General features: G+C 45.0%; 2 protein-coding genes and 1 long non-coding RNA gene across 7 annotated transcripts; 1 reads left to right on the top strand and 2 right to left on the bottom strand.

The window, feature by feature from the left end:
• Nucleotides 1-208: 208 nt before the first annotated feature.
• On the bottom strand, nucleotides 209-5,273 carry LOC121176750. 3 transcript variants are annotated; one of them, XM_041030807.1, is made up of 11 exons: nucleotides 5,049-5,273; nucleotides 4,178-4,249; nucleotides 3,625-3,758; nucleotides 3,267-3,426; nucleotides 2,672-2,692; nucleotides 2,499-2,578; nucleotides 2,234-2,327; nucleotides 2,029-2,136; nucleotides 1,611-1,781; nucleotides 1,150-1,346; nucleotides 211-982 (listed from the first exon to the last, which is right to left on the bottom strand). In XM_041030807.1, exons 1-10 carry the CDS (start codon nucleotides 5,077-5,079, stop codon nucleotides 1,195-1,197), a joined length of 1,023 nt encoding a protein of 340 aa, XP_040886741.1. In that variant the 5' UTR covers nucleotides 5,080-5,273; the 3' UTR covers nucleotides 211-982; nucleotides 1,150-1,194. The 3 variants fall into 3 exon arrangements, with proteins under 3 accessions (XP_040886742.1, XP_040886741.1, XP_040886740.1); XM_041030808.1 differs by having other exon boundaries at nucleotides 209-1,346; nucleotides 1,642-1,781; XM_041030806.1 differs by having other exon boundaries at nucleotides 211-1,346.
• A 1,399-nt stretch (nucleotides 5,274-6,672) lies between these two features.
• On the bottom strand, nucleotides 6,673-16,410 carry LOC121176749 (protein FAM160A1-like). Of its 3 annotated transcripts, none has more exons than XM_041030803.1 (18): nucleotides 16,288-16,410; nucleotides 15,446-15,635; nucleotides 15,139-15,360; nucleotides 14,745-14,907; nucleotides 14,553-14,664; nucleotides 13,514-13,615; nucleotides 13,334-13,390; nucleotides 13,133-13,219; nucleotides 12,863-13,030; nucleotides 12,696-12,775; nucleotides 12,406-12,584; nucleotides 12,212-12,323; nucleotides 10,679-12,051; nucleotides 10,326-10,507; nucleotides 10,113-10,233; nucleotides 8,071-9,984; nucleotides 7,375-7,482; nucleotides 6,673-7,107 (listed from the first exon to the last, which is right to left on the bottom strand). In XM_041030803.1, the coding sequence occupies exons 1-16, from the start codon at nucleotides 16,390-16,392 to the stop codon at nucleotides 9,752-9,754; spliced, it is 3,486 nt and encodes a 1,161-aa protein (XP_040886737.1). In that variant the 5' UTR covers nucleotides 16,393-16,410; the 3' UTR covers nucleotides 6,673-7,107; nucleotides 7,375-7,482; nucleotides 8,071-9,751. The 3 variants fall into 3 exon arrangements, with proteins under 3 accessions (XP_040886737.1, XP_040886739.1, XP_040886738.1); XM_041030805.1 differs by having other exon boundaries at nucleotides 9,602-9,984; XM_041030804.1 differs by lacking the exon at nucleotides 7,375-7,482.
• On the top strand, nucleotides 13,655-15,599 carry LOC121176753. The gene is made up of 3 exons (XR_005893056.1): nucleotides 13,655-14,688; nucleotides 14,768-14,940; nucleotides 15,474-15,599. It is a non-coding gene; the product is annotated as an uncharacterized LOC121176753 (long non-coding RNA).
• Nucleotides 16,411-19,986: the final 3,576 nt, after the last annotated feature.

The following is a 19,986-nucleotide window of genomic DNA, read 5'->3' as shown; positions in this document are numbered from 1 at the left end:
CTTTCCCTCTGTCTCCTCAGCAGGAGCATTTGTATTGACTGTCACACAGAGCTGCATTTTCCAGTACAGTCAGTGACAGAGGCTGCTCTGTCCTCAGATACCTGGGTTTGGTGTCTCTAAGTGGAAACTCTAAATGAAGATTAATATTTGTAAAGTCAGTTTTATCCAAAGCAAATGATAGCAGTGAGATGTATTTTTATATCTTGTTTATTTAAAAAAAAAATAAACAATTCGTAAAAAACAAATGTAGGCAAAAACAAACATTGAAAATATTGCAAATTAAAACACAAAGGCCAAAAAGCAGTTTGTCTAGTATCACACACAGAGACATTCATCATCTCACTGATTTAAAGTGTAAATGAATGTATGTTGTTTTACAGATTTTGAGGAATTACTGAAAAAAACTATAATACAGAAAACATATTTACAGTAACTGTGGCACAAATACTATTTGGTCGAATTCGCACCACAGAAATATGAGACACGGATTCATACTAGTTTGCTAAGAAGACATTTGTGTAGTTTGAGAATCAGAGTTTAAGGCTGTGTTCAGACTGACCATAGTGCTCCATCAAAAACATGGGCTCATCATTCATTTTAAAAAGACTACTGTGACAACCGTGGCTGGATGACCGATGGGCCTACGGGCACAGGCCCAGGGGCTCAAGAGGTCAGGGCGTCCGAGCTTCTGTATGAATTGACTGTTGACGAGTCTCAAAGGTCCATTACAAGATGCACAATACTAACAAGGAGACGTAAAACAATTCCAGAGAGACAAAACAACTAAAAAGAAAGAAATAATAATCACAATGAGACTCAAGGCGACTACCAATCTTGTAAAGACACCAGCAGTTTAGCTAGTCTCTGGCTAGCTATTTAGCTAGCCAACGGTTAGCACAGGTTAACTGAGCAGACTGAGTTTGTTTGCTGTAGAAACAGGAGCTGAGGACAGGAGGGTAACTGTGTCAGAGGTAACCTCCATCTAGAAGAAAAAAATAAAATAAAAATAAAACATTATCAGACCATTCAGCCTGAAGTGGAGAACGCATACAAACACGGCGCAACAACATGGTTTAAGCTAGCTTTCTGTTTAATAATAATCCATCCTAGCCTGGAGCAGGCTGGAAATGGAATAGAAAAATGTCCCGCCTTTTAAAAGACACAGTCCTTGTCTCCGTGTTGATCTTGGGCTCATTACTGAAGGTGCAGAGCAGAGGAGGAGGAGGTGAAGGAGAAGGGGGAGAAGGGGAGGACAGAGGAGGTAGCTTCAGAGGAGGTGAGGAGCTGATCGCACCACGCCGGCTCGTCCAGGTTTATCTCAACAAATGGGTCACTGGAGCAAACGGCTGATGAAAGGATAAGGAGAAGAGAAAAGGAAGACACAAGTATGACCACGAGATTTTATGAAGGTCAGGAAATATGAGATTTTTCAGTTGCATTATGGGTATTGGATGGAGCTTTTCTTTTTTGCATTTCACTATTACTGGAATTGTCTTCCACTGTCCCACAGCTTTATGGAAATGCAGCACTAAGTCTCTGAAGTTTCCCTTTGAGCCATAACGTGAGTTTTGTGTTTGAATTTTCTGTTCGTGTGTATGAAAGGATCTTACATGGGTTGTTGTTGTTTTCGTTCTGCGGTACCTCTGCCGAAGCATCGAAGAGCAGGTTTGTGCTGCTGGGCGCGTCTGATGTCCTGTCAGCCGGGTCATCGTCTGACGAGGTGCTGCCCTTACTGGTGGGCAAAGTCTTGAGACCGTTGGCATCTGGCTGTTCCTGTGGAGCTGCAGAGAGGGACCACACAGGTAAAGGTAAGGCAAGCTGTAAAGCTTTTCTGTTGCATCAGAGTTATTGAAATGATCTGGACTTGATGAATGTGACCGTGGGACATGTTCAGTGCATGCTGGGTAACATGGCTGAATTTAGATCATATGGATCAGAAACCATAGCTCCGACCCATGAGATGAGGATCAAACTTTCAGACTGGGTGCAAGTTGTCAGAAGAAGCCAAAGAAGCTTAGGATTTCGTACCGTTGTCTCCAGCGGAGCCCTTTTCCTCTGACTGTAGACTTGTGCCGTTGGTTACTGGTGGAGGTGAAAGGTCATCGGTTGTCGTTTGATCTTTAGGGGCCGGTCGATCTGAGATACAACACGCGCAAACCATCACACAGAGTCAGGACAGTTTTATACACACTCATGTTGATTTAAATGCAACCACACACACACAAACACACACCGAGATCATCCAGGTAGACGGGTTCAAAGGTGCCGGTGGGTTCGTTGAATTGATTGATGATGTGATCCGGACGCTGAAGGTCAAACGAGTAAGTCTGGACCAAAAAATACACAAGCAAGTTAAAACACGGAACATAAGGGCGTCTGGTAACTATCTTAATTGTTGCATGATACAGTGTGAATTATGAGTGTGGTGTGAATTATGAATTTTAAAGGGAAATGCCACCAAAAAATAATCTCTGCCTTTCTACAACTCGTTGCCCTACCCTGGCGACTCTCCTGAGAAAGTAGAGGATGGCACACAGGACAATGATCACGAGGATGATCAATACCAGGATCACGTAGCCTGGAGACGGAGAGTTTGTTTTCAGTTAAACAGTGGTCTTTATAACAGTGGGCTTCATAAAGGTTAAAGATAGTAATCGTACAGCCTCCTTACCCCAGAACGAATGGTCCGAGCCTTCAGGCGTTGTTGAAAGAGACAGACAGCTGGTTACTGCTCAATTAATTGATTAATGATGAATAATAATTGTTTATACATTTTAAGACAACAGTGAAAATGCCTGTCAGAATCAGTTTTCATATCAGCTGCTTTCTGTTGTACGTGACGAAGAAAAGCGACGAGTCCTCACACTCGTGAAGCTGGAACTGATGTTTGGTGTTTTCACTCTGACAAACGAGTGAAATGGTTTTTTAAAAATAGCTGTTGATTCATTTTGTTTCAGCTCTAAATATAAAAATCAGGAAATGTGATTTCAACTTTGGTTTGTTGCTATTGGGAAAACACACTTTTGGAAAAGCTTTGTGTATGTGTGGCAGCACTGTGCATGTAAAGAAATGACCTACCACCCACTGGGTGTGTGTCTGAACATGTGTGTTACAGTTTGTTAGAGCAGTGAATGTGAAGGCGTTAGCGTGTGTCTCTGCAGCAGCCAGAGAATGTGAGCATGTGATGGCTGTGGTTTGACACACAGGAAGACAAACTGAGGTGCGCGACTCGTGAAGCTGCCTGTGCATCTGCGGCAGCGACGTACCGGGCTCTGGGTTTGGTGAGGTGCTCGCTGTTGAAACTGTCGTACTGCCAACTCCGCTGCCCTCCCCCACACTCCTGTTGACCGGAGAGGTCACCGGTGCCTTTGTGGAGACATTGCCCTCCGCTGTCGTGTTTATCTGAGACCCACCTTCACCGTTCATCTGTAAAAGATGCCACAGCTTAGTTCCATGTTCAGTTTTTCTGATGTGATCTATCACAGGTAAACTTTATTTAGGGCCTGAGCGACTGACAACAGCTTCTACTTCAGATAAACTGGTCTGGCCTGGTTGTATGGTCACGTTACAGGTGGAGTCACAACTCTAACATAAATGGCTCACGCTGGCACCAGCGTACCGTACCGTAATATCACGCTCATCTGTTGCATTCTGTGATGATTGGTTCTGAGAGGACAGAGAGTCCACCGTGGGCTTGATATCATTAGTTTTATTCTCAGTGTCAAGGGACGGAGAAGCGGTGACGTTGGCAGGGGAACCTGTGTCAGACATCGAGAAGACGTACAGAATCAGCCAGGTGTTTCCTATACAGCAGCAGGTGTGGTGTGACGGCAGGGCAGGACAGGACAAGGTAGGACAGGACAGGACAAGGTAGGACAGGACAGGACAGGGCAGGACAGGACAAGGCAGGGCAGGGCAGGGTAGGACAAGGCAGGGCAGGACAGGGCAGGGCAGGACAGGGCAGGACAAGACAGGGCAGGGCAGCAGTGGTTCCCACAGTGGACGTCAACTTTTAGCACATAAAAAACAATAAGACAGAAGTCCAAACTGGTGGACCAGTGATAGTCCGTGGTCCACTTCACGTCTGGTTCCTGGTTTGGGAACTAGTGCAGCACAGGACAGGACACAACCCACCCTGATCCACAGCGAGTCACATGTTAGCCCATTGTTACTGTACCTTCATCCGGCTTGTTAAGTGGTGGTTCAGTCTTGGCTTCTTGTCCCATGGACATCGAAGAAATTACTAGAACTGAGACAGAAAGAGAAAAGGATGATGGGAGAAACGTAAAACAGGAGGCAGAGGCATGCTGGGAGAAATGTATATATAGATATATAGTATAAGCTTAAGTGCCTAACACAGGCACACAGTCACTTTCAGTATATATATTTCAGACAGAGGACAGAGAAAAGATTGTACAATACAGACTGAATTCACATACATTTTACTCCGTACACTGTGACCTCTGACCTTTGACACTGGTGATCTGGATACTGAAGCTTATAAGCTCTATATTTTATGTAAACAGATTTTTTTTCAGGTTTTCTTTGGCTAAACAAACCAGGCTTTTTAAAAAATGTCAGCGTTGGTCTCCTCCTTATTTTCACTCATCTTTTCCTTTCTACTTCCTGCGTACGGCAGGTTTCCAAGTCCTTCAGTGAACCTTCAGATCATTTAAGTACAGTCAAGTGTAGATTTAAAAAAAAAAACAAGCCCTTTGAAATATTTTTAAAAATAAATCATCATTCGTGGAAGCAACTGAAATAGAGATTTCAGCATAATCAGCGCGGTCAGCAGCGAAACCACGAAGCCTCCGCAGCGTCTCATTCAACTGACGTGGAAACAATCTGCAAGTGGGCGCGAGAGTCCTGATGTGCTGACACATTTAATGCTCTGCTTCTGCTTTTTCACTTATCAGTAAATCTACTTTCTGTGCATGTTCAGTATCACTGAAAAAACTAACCAAAACAAACGAAAAGAATAAAAGTGAGTAAAGTGAGAGAAGGAAGAGGGAGACGAGGGCAGGTTCACAGCTGAGAGCTCAACTCACCGAGGACGCAGAGTCGACTCCACAGCTCCATCGTGGTGAAGAATTTGCTTTTCTCTCTCAGTCGGGTTCAGTTTCTCAGCGACGGTGGACGATCATCAGCGAAGGCTTTTGACTTTCTCTTTTATTTAGTTTTATTTTGTTCCTGTTTCCACGACCCTTCTGCTTTCCCTCTGTTCTCGCTTCTTCTCTCTGAGCTCTCGGCTTTGTGCTCTCTCTTCCTCTCTCCACCTGCTCTTTCTCAGTATCTCTCGACCTCTCCTCCCCCTCCCCTCTTCCTACCTCTGCAGCTCTCAGTCTTTTTTCATGTCTCTCTCTTCCTCCCTTCCTTCCTAACTGCAACTCACTGTCTCATCTCTTCCTATTTGCTTTCTTTACTCTCCCTGAAATTTGAACTTTGCAGATGTTCTTTTTTAGACGACCATGAAAATCTGTGAAAGCATCGCTGCTTTCTATCCTGTTGTTTAGTTTAATTTATGAAACTGCATCAAATTCTCTTCACGTGTTTTATGTGAAAAATCTCAGTCAAATAAATGTGGTGGAGTAAAAAGTACGATATTTCTGGCATGGAACGGAAAAACTCGAGAGCAAGTTCCTCTGATTTATACTCAGTGCACTTGATTATTTTCCACCATTGCTATACTGTATGGCCAAAAGTATGCGGACAGAGAACAGTGACCCGGGCTGTTCCCATTAAATCTGATGAGGAGATAATGCTATGACATTTTTGATCATGCTGATCCTCCAGCTCTGTCGCTGCAGTTTGAGGATGTTCCATCACCACAGTGACCGTGTGTACAAAGCCAGCCAGGACGCTGACTGGCCTGTAAGCTGGAGCTAAAAGACTGTTTGTATCAGCAGAATAAAATAATGCTCATTATTCTGCACCGACATGTTCAGTGTCCACATACTTTGGTCCTGCAGCGTATCTCTGATTCTCCTTTACCAGCCTCTCCCTCTCTTTATCTCCACCTCTTTCCTCGCACTCTCGTTCCTGTACAGTTCAACCTTTTCTCCTCTAACCCCCCCCCCCCCACCCCCCATGTCTCAGCAGCTCGGTCCCTGCAGTCTCTCTCTATGTCTCTCTACCCTCAGAATCTCTCTCAGAAGCAGGAACTGAGTCATCGACCGCAGCACCAGCTCCAGATCAACACAGGATGCTGGCTACGTTTTTCACATCTTACCAAAGTAACACATTAGCAGGACCTGTCTACAGCCAATTTTCACTTTGTCGTGCCTGAAGCCTCAACGTTGAGCAAAGAGGATCAACACGCACGTCTGTCAACTTCACAAAATGGCAGACGCATTCTACAAGCTGTTGAACACCATCGCTTGGTGCTTTCATTCTCATTTTACTGTTGTGTTTTGGGAGATTTTACTTTTTATTTCAGATTAACTGAAGACTTTCATGCTACACATTAAGAAAATTATCTAAAACTTTCATTTTTTTTTTGTTATAGGCCAAACAGTGAAGATGCGACGCCGACAGCAGCTCCAGTGGAGTTTTAAGGTAACAGCCTACATTAGGTGTCAGTGTCCGGGTGGTGGAAGTGCTCACTGTGTGTTCTGTAAGGTGTTGAATCAAAGGACAAACTGAACTCACACATCAAAAGTATGTGAAGTACGGTCACTGTATTTCACATCCTGCTTTACACGTAGTCAGTGGTGGTATCTTAGAATGCAACTAATGATGCATCAACACATGCAGCATTTTAAAGTCACTGCTGCTCGAGGTGGATAGTTTTAATCTACACAGAAGCCTCTAGTTTTACAAGTTGATTCTGTGTTTACATGTAAAATCTGCTCTCCACCTCTGCATGTGTGTAGTCAGTGTCAATACATCAGGCAAGAAAATCAGAACGAATGAGGGGGAATACAGTACAGTTTCATGAAGCAGATTCTAAAAGTTTACATGATTACACAGTTCAACAAAACGTCATCACAACAAGTGTGATAGAAAATGCTCTTTAATGTGCCAGCATGCACAGAACCAGGAGGAGACAGACCAGACAGGGGAGATTGAGGTCAACTTTGGAGGAGGAGGAGATGGAGCTGGTGTTGACTGTAGGTAGAGAGAGAACAGGTAAGCCATTAAAATGCAGCAAAATAGGTGTAAAACAACACTCACAGGACATCACACAGTAAGCAGCACAGGGAGTTAAATGTTTGATGCTGGAAGCTCGGTGACGTAGAGAGAAATCCAAGGCCTGCTTTGCCTAGTTCTGGTTGCTAAGCTATGATTGGGAGTGTAGGCCATGTTGCTGTCTAATGCTGCGCTAACATAAGGAAAACACCAGAGGAAACACAGACCAGAGGAGGCTGAGGTTACCTGAGGAGGAGAGGTTGAACAGGTCGTAGTACTCAAATTCGTATAATGAAAAGTTGAAATGCATTTCAACATAGTTATCTTCTCCCCTTGATAAGATGAGTGTGGCAGCTACATGGAAATAAAGACATAAAGAAGAATTCAAATTGTCATCATTTTTTGCTTGTGACCCCATAAAACCCCATGTGTCAGGGCGGAGTTACAGGCATGAAAAATGTGAGAAGCCTGAAAAATAAACTTATTTTGTGAGACATAATTTTGATTTTCTAATATTTTAATAGTCGCCTCTGGGCCTTTGTATGGGTTCTGACAGCCAGGTTAGGAAGCGTAAAGTGTAAAACCTGTTTTCCTGGAGCATGTCAGCCTAATATTTATGGATGTTCAAAAACAACAGTCAAACTCAAACATAATTACCATTTAAAATGTGTTAACGTTTCTCATTCAAATGATAGAAAAGAGAAGTAGTACTGAAATGATAAAGAGGAAACTGTGAGAAAAAAAGCAGTGAAAGTTCAAAGTGGTAAAAATTCAGAATGAAATTTTTTTGTGCTGATTAGTTAAAGATCAGAACATGATTTGTTTTTCTGATTTTTCCACATGTACCTTACTGGACTGATCAAGCGACTCAACTAAAAGCCACATTATAAGTTAGAATTTCATTTCAGAGAGATCACAGTTAAACACAGTTCACAGACTCACCGAGAGCCAACATCAGCAGGTAACCCTTCATCATCACCATCATCACCCCTCGTCCTCTTCGTCTTTCTCTTCAGATGAAAAACTTAGACCACCTCCCAGCTGACAGAAGGCTGCCACTGTCTCTCTACTGTTTGTGTCTCACTGTGTCTCTCTCATCCCTGTGTTCATATATATTTAAATTAACAGCACCTGACAGGAACTAGCTAACCACAGAAAGCTTGGGACTGTCACGTACAGTCTGCAGTGCTGTGCAGAAGTTTTAGGATCTAAAACTAAAATGAGGAAGTTTTTGAAAATGCTGTTGTTTTATTATTCTTATTATCCATCCATCTTCTGTACTGCCTGAACAGGGTCGCAGAGGAGCTGGAGCCTGTCCCAGCAACCGGTCAACATGGTTGACACACAGAGACAGACAACCACACACACACACTCACACCTAGGGGCAATTTAGAGTAGCCAATTAACCTAATGTACATGTGGGAGGGGAAAACCCACAGAGGCACAGGGAGAACATGTAAACTCCGCACAGAAGAGCCCAGACCAGGGGGTTGCAGATGTGCCGAACTTAAATATGATGACGTGATATGATATCAGCATTTTAGCTGCAGACTGTTGCATAAAGTTAGTAGCTGAACATTGTTTCATGGCACTTTTAGACCAGGGACGCCTCCAAATACATTAAAGACCCTGGTGAAGCACTGAATAATGAAAAATAATAAAGACATGTGAACAGTCAGAAAGAAAAAGACAAAGCATGAACAACCTGTGGGATATTTTATGGCCTTCTGAAAATCTGATCATCAGAATCAGATTATTTTCACATCACATTGGCAATATTTTTTTCCAAAAGGAAAGATGAGACGAAGAAAAGTGTCATAACAGCAGTTCACCAGCGAGTGGCAGTATCGCCACTCAGCGGGCTGAGCCGAGAGCTGAGCAGCTTCGGGTGAACAGCAGATAATGTCACTTTTTCAGGCGGAAAAGGGCAAAAATAAAGAAAAGAAATTTTGTTCATAAAAAATCACACAGTTTACATTAAAAACAACACAACACAGTGATACACGTGCAAATGAGATAAACCCAGGTCTGATATTTGCATCTTAATTTCATGTTTGCATCTCTGTTTAATGCACTAAAATCTCATTGTCAGTTGAAATAAGGCTCTGTCGTTACTCTGTGAGGGTGTTTGTGTTTGTGCATATAAAAGACACATCAGGAAAACAAGCTCAGTTCCATCATTTCAGCTGCAGCAATGAGAAATAACAGACAAGTGAAGCCTCTGTCTTTTATATTATTAAGAAAAACAGTGAGGAAAACTATCTGCACTGATCCCATAAATATTTAGAAAACTGAAAATGATTCATCTTCAAAATAATCTCCAGCAGATCATTTTCACTGCCATAAATATCAAAGCTCGTGGGGAAAACATCAAAATATTCAAGTGCTGCCAGGATGCATGAACAGAGTGTGTGTGCGTGTGTGCGTGTGCGTGTGCGTGTGTGCGTGCATAAAAACAATATAATTTACTCACATGTTGCATTGCCCTTTGAGAAGTAATCTCATCTGTGTGTTTTGTGCTTGTATGTTTAGGACCTTTACGATCCCTCAGTCTTCTGCTCGTGGCCGTTTAGCAGCTTTCGGACGTGCCTTGCTCACAGGCACATCGGTGGCAACACTCCCATTATTCCTCGGCAGAACAGTCCAGTGCGATGCTGTGCTCCTGGGCGATGGCGGCCAGCTCCTTGAGGAACTCGGCGTACAGGACGATGGCGAACACCCGGCTCTTGGACTGGGGGGGGATCGGAGGGCAGGACGGCAGGACGCTGAGAGGAGGCAAAGCCAGAGCGTTCCTCACAGATCCATTAGGAAGAGACGGGTCCAGGATGATGTTGCCGCCCTGAGACTGGAGGCTCTCTGAGGAACAGGAGGAAATGTGACAGTGAAGGTGAATCGATCTGCTTCACACAAAGTTCTTGTCTGAGAACCTTCAGCTGCAGAGCTTCGTATCCTGTTTGTGTGTGTTTGTGTGTGTGTTCATTAACCTCTAAACTTGCTGTCCTGGTCTTTAGCCAACAGGAACCTCCAGGCCTGGGTCACCAGGGCTGGATAGTCTGGTCTGGCTGCCACGTAGCGCTCAATCTGAGCATGCACCGACACCAACACCTACAGAGACGAACACGGGAAAGTAATAAAAATATTATCCTTAAAAACATGAGAGAAATAAATGGAATCAGGCAGACGCGTGCGGATGTTACCTGATACAGTGTGCGTAGGTTGGGCTGGTGTTGTGTTGTGTCTGTGCTGAGCAGGAAGTATCTCAGCAGAGGTTGTGGGTACGACGCCAGCTGGGCCAGGATGCCCGTCACCAGCAGGTTTACAGCGATGGAGTTTTCTAGAAGGTTCTCGAGCCGGGACAACAGGACGCTGATGAACGGACCTGGGACACCACAGGTCAGTGTGAGTATGAACTTTAATAAGTTAGTCTCAGCTTTAATGTGATTCATTTTAAACTCTACAACGAGAATTTTGTCTTCCAGCTTGACTTTTATATACAAACATTTCTAATCCACAATGAAGACGTAGTGTACCAGAGGACTCACAAACACACCTGTAAATGGAACTCCATGCCTCCTGCTGTCCTTCTTACTGCTGCTCCTCATCTCCTCCTCCTCTTTCTCATCCATCACCTCCTCCTCTCCCTCCACCTCTCCGACATCCCACGCGGTGCTAAAACCTAATTCTTCGCTGAGCCCCTCTTCCTCCTCCTCCAGTTTTTGCCTCAGCGCCACGATCCGCTTCCTAAATGTGCTGATGTCATCTGTGATGTCGTCACAGTCTGGATCCACCCCGACAGAGAGCATGAGTTCATGGTACTGGGACAGGAAGTCGTCGTTATCAGAGACTTTGTCATGAGGCAGCTCTGGAGACTTGGCTTTGGTGTCAGAAACCAAAGGGTGATGTGGTTCAGATTCATAATGGCCGTTGGGTAAAGTGTTTGTCACTAAACGCGGCGTGGGATGTTGTGTGTTGTTGTGTATATGCTGTTGGTGTGTTGTGTGCTTGTGATTGAGGTTGCAGCTGAGCATCTTCACCTGGGCATCTTCATCAGCATCATCACATTCTTCGATGATGTGATTCTTTGCATTGAAACCATTGATGATGACTTGATGTCCCTTCGGCTCTCCTTGTACATCTGTCTTGTTTGTCTCAACTTCTTCCTCCCTCCTTCTCCCTGTCTCCTTTCCACAGTCCTCACTCCTTCTCCTCACCTCCTTCCCATAATCTTCACTCCTTCTTCTTTCCTCCTTCGCTCCTTCCTCGCTCCTCCTCCTTGCCGACATGATACTGTTAACTGTTTCTATGACCGTCCTCCCTGTTGTCGCTAACATTGTTGTTATCGTTGTTGTTGTCGTCAGTGCCATCGATGCTCGCTGGCAGTTTGAGATGCTTCCACGTGCCCGTCGATTCGCTGCCATGACTCGCTCCAAAATGGCCGCCTTTGTGTCTTTCTGGGCGACTAGATCATAGACCAGGACATCGTCCTCAAACTCAGATTCCTCTACATACGAGCCGTGCACCAACTTGATCGCACTGCGTCGCATTTCCTGGATGTGTTGAGGAGGTAGAGGAGGAGGCGGGACTGTGGGAGATGTACCCACAGTCCCACTGCCATTTGCTAACCCTGTGTTTATCAGCGAGGATGAAGACAGATCGTCGTCTGCAAAAATGTCATCCCACTCCAGCTCCAGGGCAGAACTGGCTCTTCCTGCCTGGTTTCCCATGGAGACGGTATCTGAGGAGGAGGGGGTGGGGGAGAGGGCCGAGGGGGGAGGAGTGACGGCCAAAGAGCAGATGGAGTCACTCTTGACTCGCTGAATGATTTCGTCCTCATCTTCTAAGTCGTCCTCTGGTGTGTCAGATCGGTATTCGTCAGGCGAAGGGTTGATCCCGTCGTACGGGGCCGACCAGAGCCGACATGCCCTGCAGGAAAACAAAACTCATCAGAGCTTAAGATGCTGGACATCAGGATTACTCCTAATGATGCTGCTCATCCTCTGACTTTGCCACTATTTTCCTTTAAACTGACCAACTGTCCCTCATTTCATGGGAGAGGGGAAAAAAAAACATCAGACACACTGACCTGTGGGACGTGGAAATGGCCTGGTGGGCGTCCCTAAGGTAGTGGAGGTAGTTGACGTCCATCAGAAAGTCTGAACCTCGGCAGTAACCAACACTGTCGGATACTGACAGATCTAACAGACAGAGAATCAAAGTCAGTACATGCATGTGAAAGGGTATATGTATTTGTGTTGTACATGTGTTGGTTGTACTGACCTGCTCCTTTGGGCCAGTGGATGTGCTCCGAGTGTGTGTTTGCGTTTGTGTTGTGGAGGTACACGGGGCACCAGGAGGGCATGAGGAGCAGGAAGGAGGCAGCACCGGAGGAGTAACAGTCTCTCTGCTTCAGGGAGGAGCGCTGCTTCCTGCTCAGGTGGCTGCAGGGAATCAGATACCTGAGGACGCACAGACGTGTTAGCATAGATCATCTTAGTCGAGTTTCTTTGTCTAAATCCAGGAATTATGTTTGTCCTGCCTGAGACAGTTTGACCAAAGTCCAGACTGACCTGAACACCAGCTGCAGCATGACGTCTTCACAGAACAGACCAATCAGAGTCCTGAACAGAGCCAGCGACACCGTACCCAGCTGATGGACGCACAAAAGGTTCAAGTTCATCTCACTTACTGGGATAAAGAATCATCGAATGGCAGACTGTAGATCCGTGTGTGTTACCTGAAAAGGTGTGTTGACCCTGCTGACCAGTGTGTCCAGTATGTGCACGTTGTCGTGCGTGTGCAGCAGGATGAAGGACAGGAAGGTCTGGAGGAGGGCGGGCTCAGAGATGGAGCGCAGGAACAGATCCAGGTACGCTGTGGTGGTCATCACCTCCTCCACCGTCAGCTGAACACACACAAACACACCTTTATGTAAACATGAGTGTGACTGAATACAACAGTGTTCAGCCAGGATTACAGAAACTTTATTAACGACTGGTTCTGCTACCTTGTGCAGAGCAGGAGCCAGAACAGGAACCAAGAAGCCGTTGTAGATGTAACCCAGCAGCTGAGACCGGATGGAGGGATGAGCCACCTGAGGGACCAGATACAGACACACAGTGATAAACGTTCTGTTTTTAAATTGGCTGCACCATTATCCATAGCCTTTGTGTGTCTGTGTGTGTTTGTGTGTGTGTGTGTACATTACCTTGGTAACAGCACTGCAGAAGTCCAGTGAGTGCAGGAAGTGGACAAGAGCTGGAACCTGTTGACCCAAACATCAGGTAAGACACACACACACAGGCAGGAAGCATTTGCGGACTCAGATTCATCCATTCATTCATTCCTTGTTTCATCCCGTCACTCGCTGCATGGTTGTCATGGTTACCTGCTGCCAGTCGGCCTGGTCCAGACTGTGCCAGTCTTCGCTGTAAACCTGCAGACGGGCAGGAAGAGACGAGTACAGACCCGAGAGACCTGTGGCCAGCACCTGTAAACACACACACACACACACGGGTTAATTCTTCAGACATCATTAACATCAACATAAACGGTGGCGGTGGGGGTGGGGGTCAAACAGCTGCAGTCTCGAGTCTCGTTAACAATCGGGCAACCGTCCAATCACGTGCAGACTTACTAATCCCTCTCTGTGTACGAGCCAATCTCACGCTGATTTACTAATCTGCTCTCCACATAAAGATTGAGGTCAGAGTGTGGTCACATGGGCTTAAATCTGAGACACACACACACAGGTGGCACGTGCTTAAGTGTCTTTGTCACCCTTTCACATAAACACAAACAGTAAACTGGCAAGTGATGGGGCCAACATGGCCGACACAGGAAGTGTCCACACCTGTGCACAGGTGAACAAAAACTGCTTCTCGTCTTTCAAAAATATGAGAAGGTATCTTTTTTTCTATTTTTAAATCAATATTTTTACAATTTTTCTTTACACAAACTTTTTCCTGCTAAACTAACAACATTCCCATCAGCCTCAGCTGTAGTTTGTGTTTACTGCTAATGTAGAGCTGCATCTGTCGTTTGCTTTTCCCTCTTCCCCCTTTTCCTGTCGTCCTCACCACATTTTCATCTCGACTGCCACTGAATGTTTTCACTCTTTATCTCCATTTCTCTGTGTGTGTGTGACACACACCCACACATTCCAGCCGCCCCTGATGAAGCAGTGTGAGCTCATTAGTTAATTACATAACTGTGATAATGAGATTACAGTGCAGAGGGGAGATGAATGGGGACAACAGACTCATGCAGCCACCTGAAATTGAAGAGTTTTTCTCACTTTTAACATTGAGTGAAAAGCAGCAGACGTACGACGGCCATGAAACGTGCAGAGGCGTCGCCTCCTCAGTTATCTAGGAATGAACCTTCAAGGTTTAGTGATGAAGGATTGTGTGTGTTTGTGCACTTACAGGACAGAAGTATGTGTTCTCGCTGATGTGCTGGGCGACTCGAGGCTCAGAGGCCGACAGAGACATGATGAGCAGCAGAGCGTCTCTGGCCTGCTGCCCAACCAAACCCTGTCTGAGGCAGAGAGGGATAATAAAGGTTTTTTTTTTGTATACTAACTGTGTGTATGTGTTCACCTGTGTGCGTATACCTACCTGTGTGTATATGGTATGAGCAGGGAGAAGAGGAGGAAGTTGGCGGCTCCCTGGTCCTCACTGGTGTGGAAGAACAGTTCCAGCACTGACGGATCTTTGACCAGAGCCACGCACAGCTGGTTCAACAGGAGGACCAGCTCCGCCTCCACCACCCCGCCGCTGTCTGCAGAGGGGACGCAGGTGCTTAGCTAACCAGGTAACTGATTAAACATCTTACATCTGCACCTGCAGCATGTGAAACACTTAATTAATCCCTTAAAACCAATTAGATGTCATGAGACAGCTAAACCAACATCAGGACCTGCCCGGTGCGAGTTGGCCTTTAAACTGATTATTTACTTTAAGCAAAGGGAAAAGAAAGTAAACAAACAAGCGTATTTCTCCTCCAACTCACCGGTTCCTGCTCCAGCACACGAGGCCAGCAGCATCATGAGCGGCCGTAGAACAGGTTTGTGGTGCAGCAGAGGCTGTCTGGCCTGAGACAGAAGCATCTGGTACATCCTGAGCTGCTCCAGCTTCATGTCCTCAGTGAACTGTCTCCTCAGGCTCCACAGAAACAGCCTCTCCATCACACTCTCCAGAACCACAAACTCCAGGATGGGACCCATCGCTCCTCCTGGTATCAGGGCATCAAACACATCAGACCAAATACAATCCAGCAGCGTGGCAGGATGAAGCTCGTTTTGTTTTGGTTCTCTGACCTTGTCCTGCCTCTTCCTCCATCAACAGGAAGAGCATGTGTTCCACGTAGTTCTGGACGGCGCTGGCTTCGTCTGCCGGGATGGGGCCGAGGCGTAACGCTCCAGAGCCGCCACTGCTGCTGCTGGCATAACCAGAGAGGAAACTCAGCGCACCACGACCCGGCTCGTGCTTCTCCAGGATCTTCACCACCTGCAAAGGGAGATTGGACCCACATGATGCATGTTAATGCATATGGATCTCTGAAACTGATCTTTGATCCAAGGGTTTTAAGCTGCAGTTCCTCTATTGACCACTAGATCATTAATATCAATGTTTTGCATCATAAACAAAAAGATTTTAACAACAAGATGATGATGCATGAATGAGAGAGAGAGAGAGAAGAATGTAATTCACTGTCTGGACTTGGGTTAACCTTTGACCTCAGCTGCTTCAGACAAGGGCCACACACACACACACATACACACAATGCACTTGCACACACACAGACATAGAGTGTGTGTGGGTTTTCTTGGCGGGTGTAGAGAGAGGCTTGTTCTAAATGGATCCTGTGTTTAAGGGCCAAAGTCTGGGTCATTAATGCTCACACACACACACACACACAGACACACACACACACACACACACACACACACACACACACACACACACACACACAGTGTCTGCCAACCATTATGAGGAAAATAGGACAGACTGAAGAGACTGAGGCTGAGAGGCAGAAGAGCAACAAAAAATATACCCGACAGTAAAGTGAGTTTTCTGTCTGAGAAGTGATTGATTGATTTAATGAATGATTGATTGACTGATAAACTGATGGAGGATGGGTAGTAGACGAGTTGATTACCTGTGCCCAGTGGTTCTTAAACACGATCATGCAGGTTTCCGGGTCCACGCCTTTCAATGTGAGAGACTTCTTCCGGTTGCCCCCGACAACCACCGAGGCCATCATATTGATTGGCTGCCAGGTGGCTATAGCATGTTCCTGTTCAGTGTGTGGGCGGGGGTTGTGGGATGTTGGCTGTCTGATGTGAGGACAGGGGGCATTAGCTGGCTCTCTCAGCCCAGGATCAGGCTCTTTGCCTGGCCTCTGCAGGCAGTAGCTGGCCTGCAGGACACGGACAGAGAAGACACATGATTATCTGCAAGACTGTCAACCTGTTGTCCAAAGCTTTTAACCTGATTTCCTGAGCCATTGGTTTCATTTCATTTCACCACGTTATGAGAATCAACTGGCAGAGAGCTGCAGGAAGATAATCCATCACAGCGAACGTTATTTTTAGCCACAGCCCTGAGGATGTCAGCGTCGGTTGCTGAAATATCTCAAATCTACTGGATGGATTCAGATGAAATTTTGTACAAACACTATTACCGTCCACCTCAGGGTGAACTGTAATAACTGATAATCCCTTAACTTCTCATCTATCGCTGTCATCTGAGCTTGTTGTGTATCTGCAGCATCCAGTGAATTTATTTCTGAAGTGTAACCGGAGATCTTCACCTCTTTATTTTTCTCTCTGTCCAGAAACTAACAACAGCCGAGGCCAGAACAGGAAGTGTGGGTCGTCAGCGGCAACAAGCAAACAGGAAAAGTGGTCCGAACGAGTCCGAGTCCCACCCTGGGCGTTCCAGGACATTCCATGAATTCCCAGGGAGTTCTCCTCTAGACGTCCTGAGAGACAGAGACAGACAGAGAGAGAGACAGAGAGATGAGTGAAGGAGGGTAATCTGTCTGACTGACACACATACACACACACACAATGACAACTTTAGGATCCAAACAGGAAATTGCACACACATGTATAGACACACTCAGATTAGAGGCCCAGATGGTGAAGGATGGATTTTTAAACTGTGTGTGTGTGTGTGTGTAAGAGAGAAGTAATCTGAGATGAGACAGTGATGTTTAATCCCAAACCACCACCATGAGTGTGTGTGTGTGTGTCCTTGTTAAAGTCAGACAGTCACATGCCATCACACAAACCAGGGATTAAACACACACACACACACACACACACATAGACCAGAGGTGTTCAGATCATTTCTGACCCACTTCATGATTCGTGTTTTCAGGCCTTTAGCTGATTGAGATTTAAATGAAATGATGAAACACCTCGTTCCAGCAACACACACACACACTGAACTATTCTCAGTGTTTGCACAGGTTTTGTATTCCCACAAATTTTTTCTCTGTGATGAGACAAAGCCAACCTGAAATCTGTGCAGCTGCACGTTTCTCACAGAAAACACAGGTGGTTTGTGGTTTGAACTGAAGACACTTGAACGCACCATCACGCAGTGTGTACAGGTCAGCGAGGGTCACTGAACTGTGAGTGTGAGCACATGCATGCTACACCTTCTTAATACTTCTTACATCACTCACACACACACACACACACACCAGCGTTACTCAGCAAAACACACACACAAGAGAATACCAAGTCAATAGAGTAAATCAGTAGATTACAGTGGAATAGACATTAATTACAACAGATGCCTCTGTAATTTTTAGCTCTATAGTTACAGTCTATTCTATTCTATTCTACTTTGATTTCTATTAGTCTAAAAGCTGAATTGTTTCTATTTTCTGTGTCTTTGTATGTCCCTCTTTTTGTTTCAGTTCTGTACTTCATCTGTCTCCTCTGTACTGATTCAGCTCAGTAAAGCCCTCATGACCTGATTTGTGTTTTCTCTTTTAAATTATTTTTACTCTAATCACTTTCTCTGTTCTGTCTTTATATAAAGACAGAACAGTATATATATGGTTCAGAGTGAATAAAGGACACTGAAAATGAATAATTATATATATATTTATATTTATAATTTGTTTTTTTACTCTATTTTGTTTTTAACTGTCAGCTGCTGTTTCCTGCATATAAAACACCTCCAGTCTGATACTTTTGACATGACATTATATTATATGACCTTATTCTGAAGTGATATCACAGCATACTGTACTTTCCAGACTCACCTGCACCTGTTTGGGTTGACAGACGGATCTGACCTCGGCTGTTCACAGATAAAGGACCTCAGTCTCTCTAACTGTAAAAACAAAAGTAAAGCGGCGCCAAACTTTACAGAGTCAAAAAAAGAAAAAACAGCAAAAACAAATCCCGAGGTTTCTCGTTGTAAATCTGACACTTGAGTTGTTTTAAGTCCAGACCGACACCGTTTCTGACCGCGGCTCTGTCCCTGAGGCTTTAAGCCGCTCAGCTGTCAATCACTCTGCTGCTGGCTGCTAGGTAACCATGTAATCCCGCCCCCGCGTGCAGTAAACCACGCCCCCAAAGACGCATGAGACACAGGGTATAGTAATAATTACTACTGAATGCTATATCTTTAGAGTCAGCTATCTGTGTGTGTGTGTGTGTGTGTGTGTGTGTGTGTGTGTGTGTGTGTGTGTGTGTGTGTGTGTGTGTGTGTGTTATAACGTCTGAAACGTAATGTTAATCATGGGGACCTGCACACACACACACACACAGTAAACCCCCGCTGTGTGATGCTGTTCATGAGGCTCCGTTAATCACCGTGGAAACGCAGGTTAATGGCTGGTGTTGCAGGACAGCAGGAGCCATTAATCTGAACAATACACACAGGTCATCTGGATCACAGCCAACAGCCTCATCCTCATCCATCACGATGAAGCTGATAAAGTGTAAACTGTGTATATATGTTTTCATACCTCAGTAATTTAAAAAATAATCTTAAAACACTTTTTCATGAATAGGAAGGAGTGTAAGTCCAGTTTAAGACACTTTTACATTAGTGGAATCAGTTGAATGTGAAACCTGAAGTTGGTCAGTGTTTGCAGTTTATGTTTCTGTACTGATATTTTTCTGTGCACAATGTGTTTTTTATAAATTGGGTAAAGACTGAAACAGATTCAGTCCACTTACAATGTCAGACCTGTTCCACTAGAGGTCAGTGGTGGTGTGTTGTTTCTTCTCCACACTCACCTTTGGATGGAGCTGTCAGTGCTGCACTCCAGTGGCAGAACACTGAAACTACAACTGACTGACTGATCATTGGAGAAAATGTGTTATGGTTGTTTGACCTTCACTGTGCAGAATGATGCACACGCAGATCTTGTTCTCACATTCATCTGCTTGAAGGACTTCAAAATGAAACTTGACACAGGTTTCCTGACTGGTCTGGCTGCATAAGGGACACAAATGAAAACACATTATCCTCAGTGCCAACGACTGCAGCAAGTCCAGACCTGATAATAACTGTTTACATTCCTTCATGTTTTCAACACTGTCATTCTGAGTCACTGTGTCTCGCTCTCTTTCTCTCTGTTGTGTCAGTCATGTAATGACTTTAGCAGCTTTGTTCTTTCTTTCATTTCACTTCAGTTTGTTTTTATTGTCCACAAAGGAAATTCACCTTAAAGTGAAGTGAAACATAAGCACAGTGACAAAACATACACACAAAATAAACCGCCTGTTGTCATAATCTGCCTTTTTTTTTAATTTGTGTATTTATTTTGCATTTTTAGCCGTACTAAATGGATGGTAAAACAATCAGTGTTTAATTGTGTAGCACT

This window comes from Toxotes jaculatrix, chromosome 23 (assembly GCF_017976425.1).
Source record: "Toxotes jaculatrix isolate fToxJac2 chromosome 23, fToxJac2.pri, whole genome shotgun sequence".
NCBI lineage: Eukaryota > Metazoa > Chordata > Actinopteri > Toxotidae > Toxotes > Toxotes jaculatrix.
The sequence above is the reverse complement of the archived record's forward strand: the minus strand, read 5'-3'. Positions and strand labels throughout refer to the sequence as shown.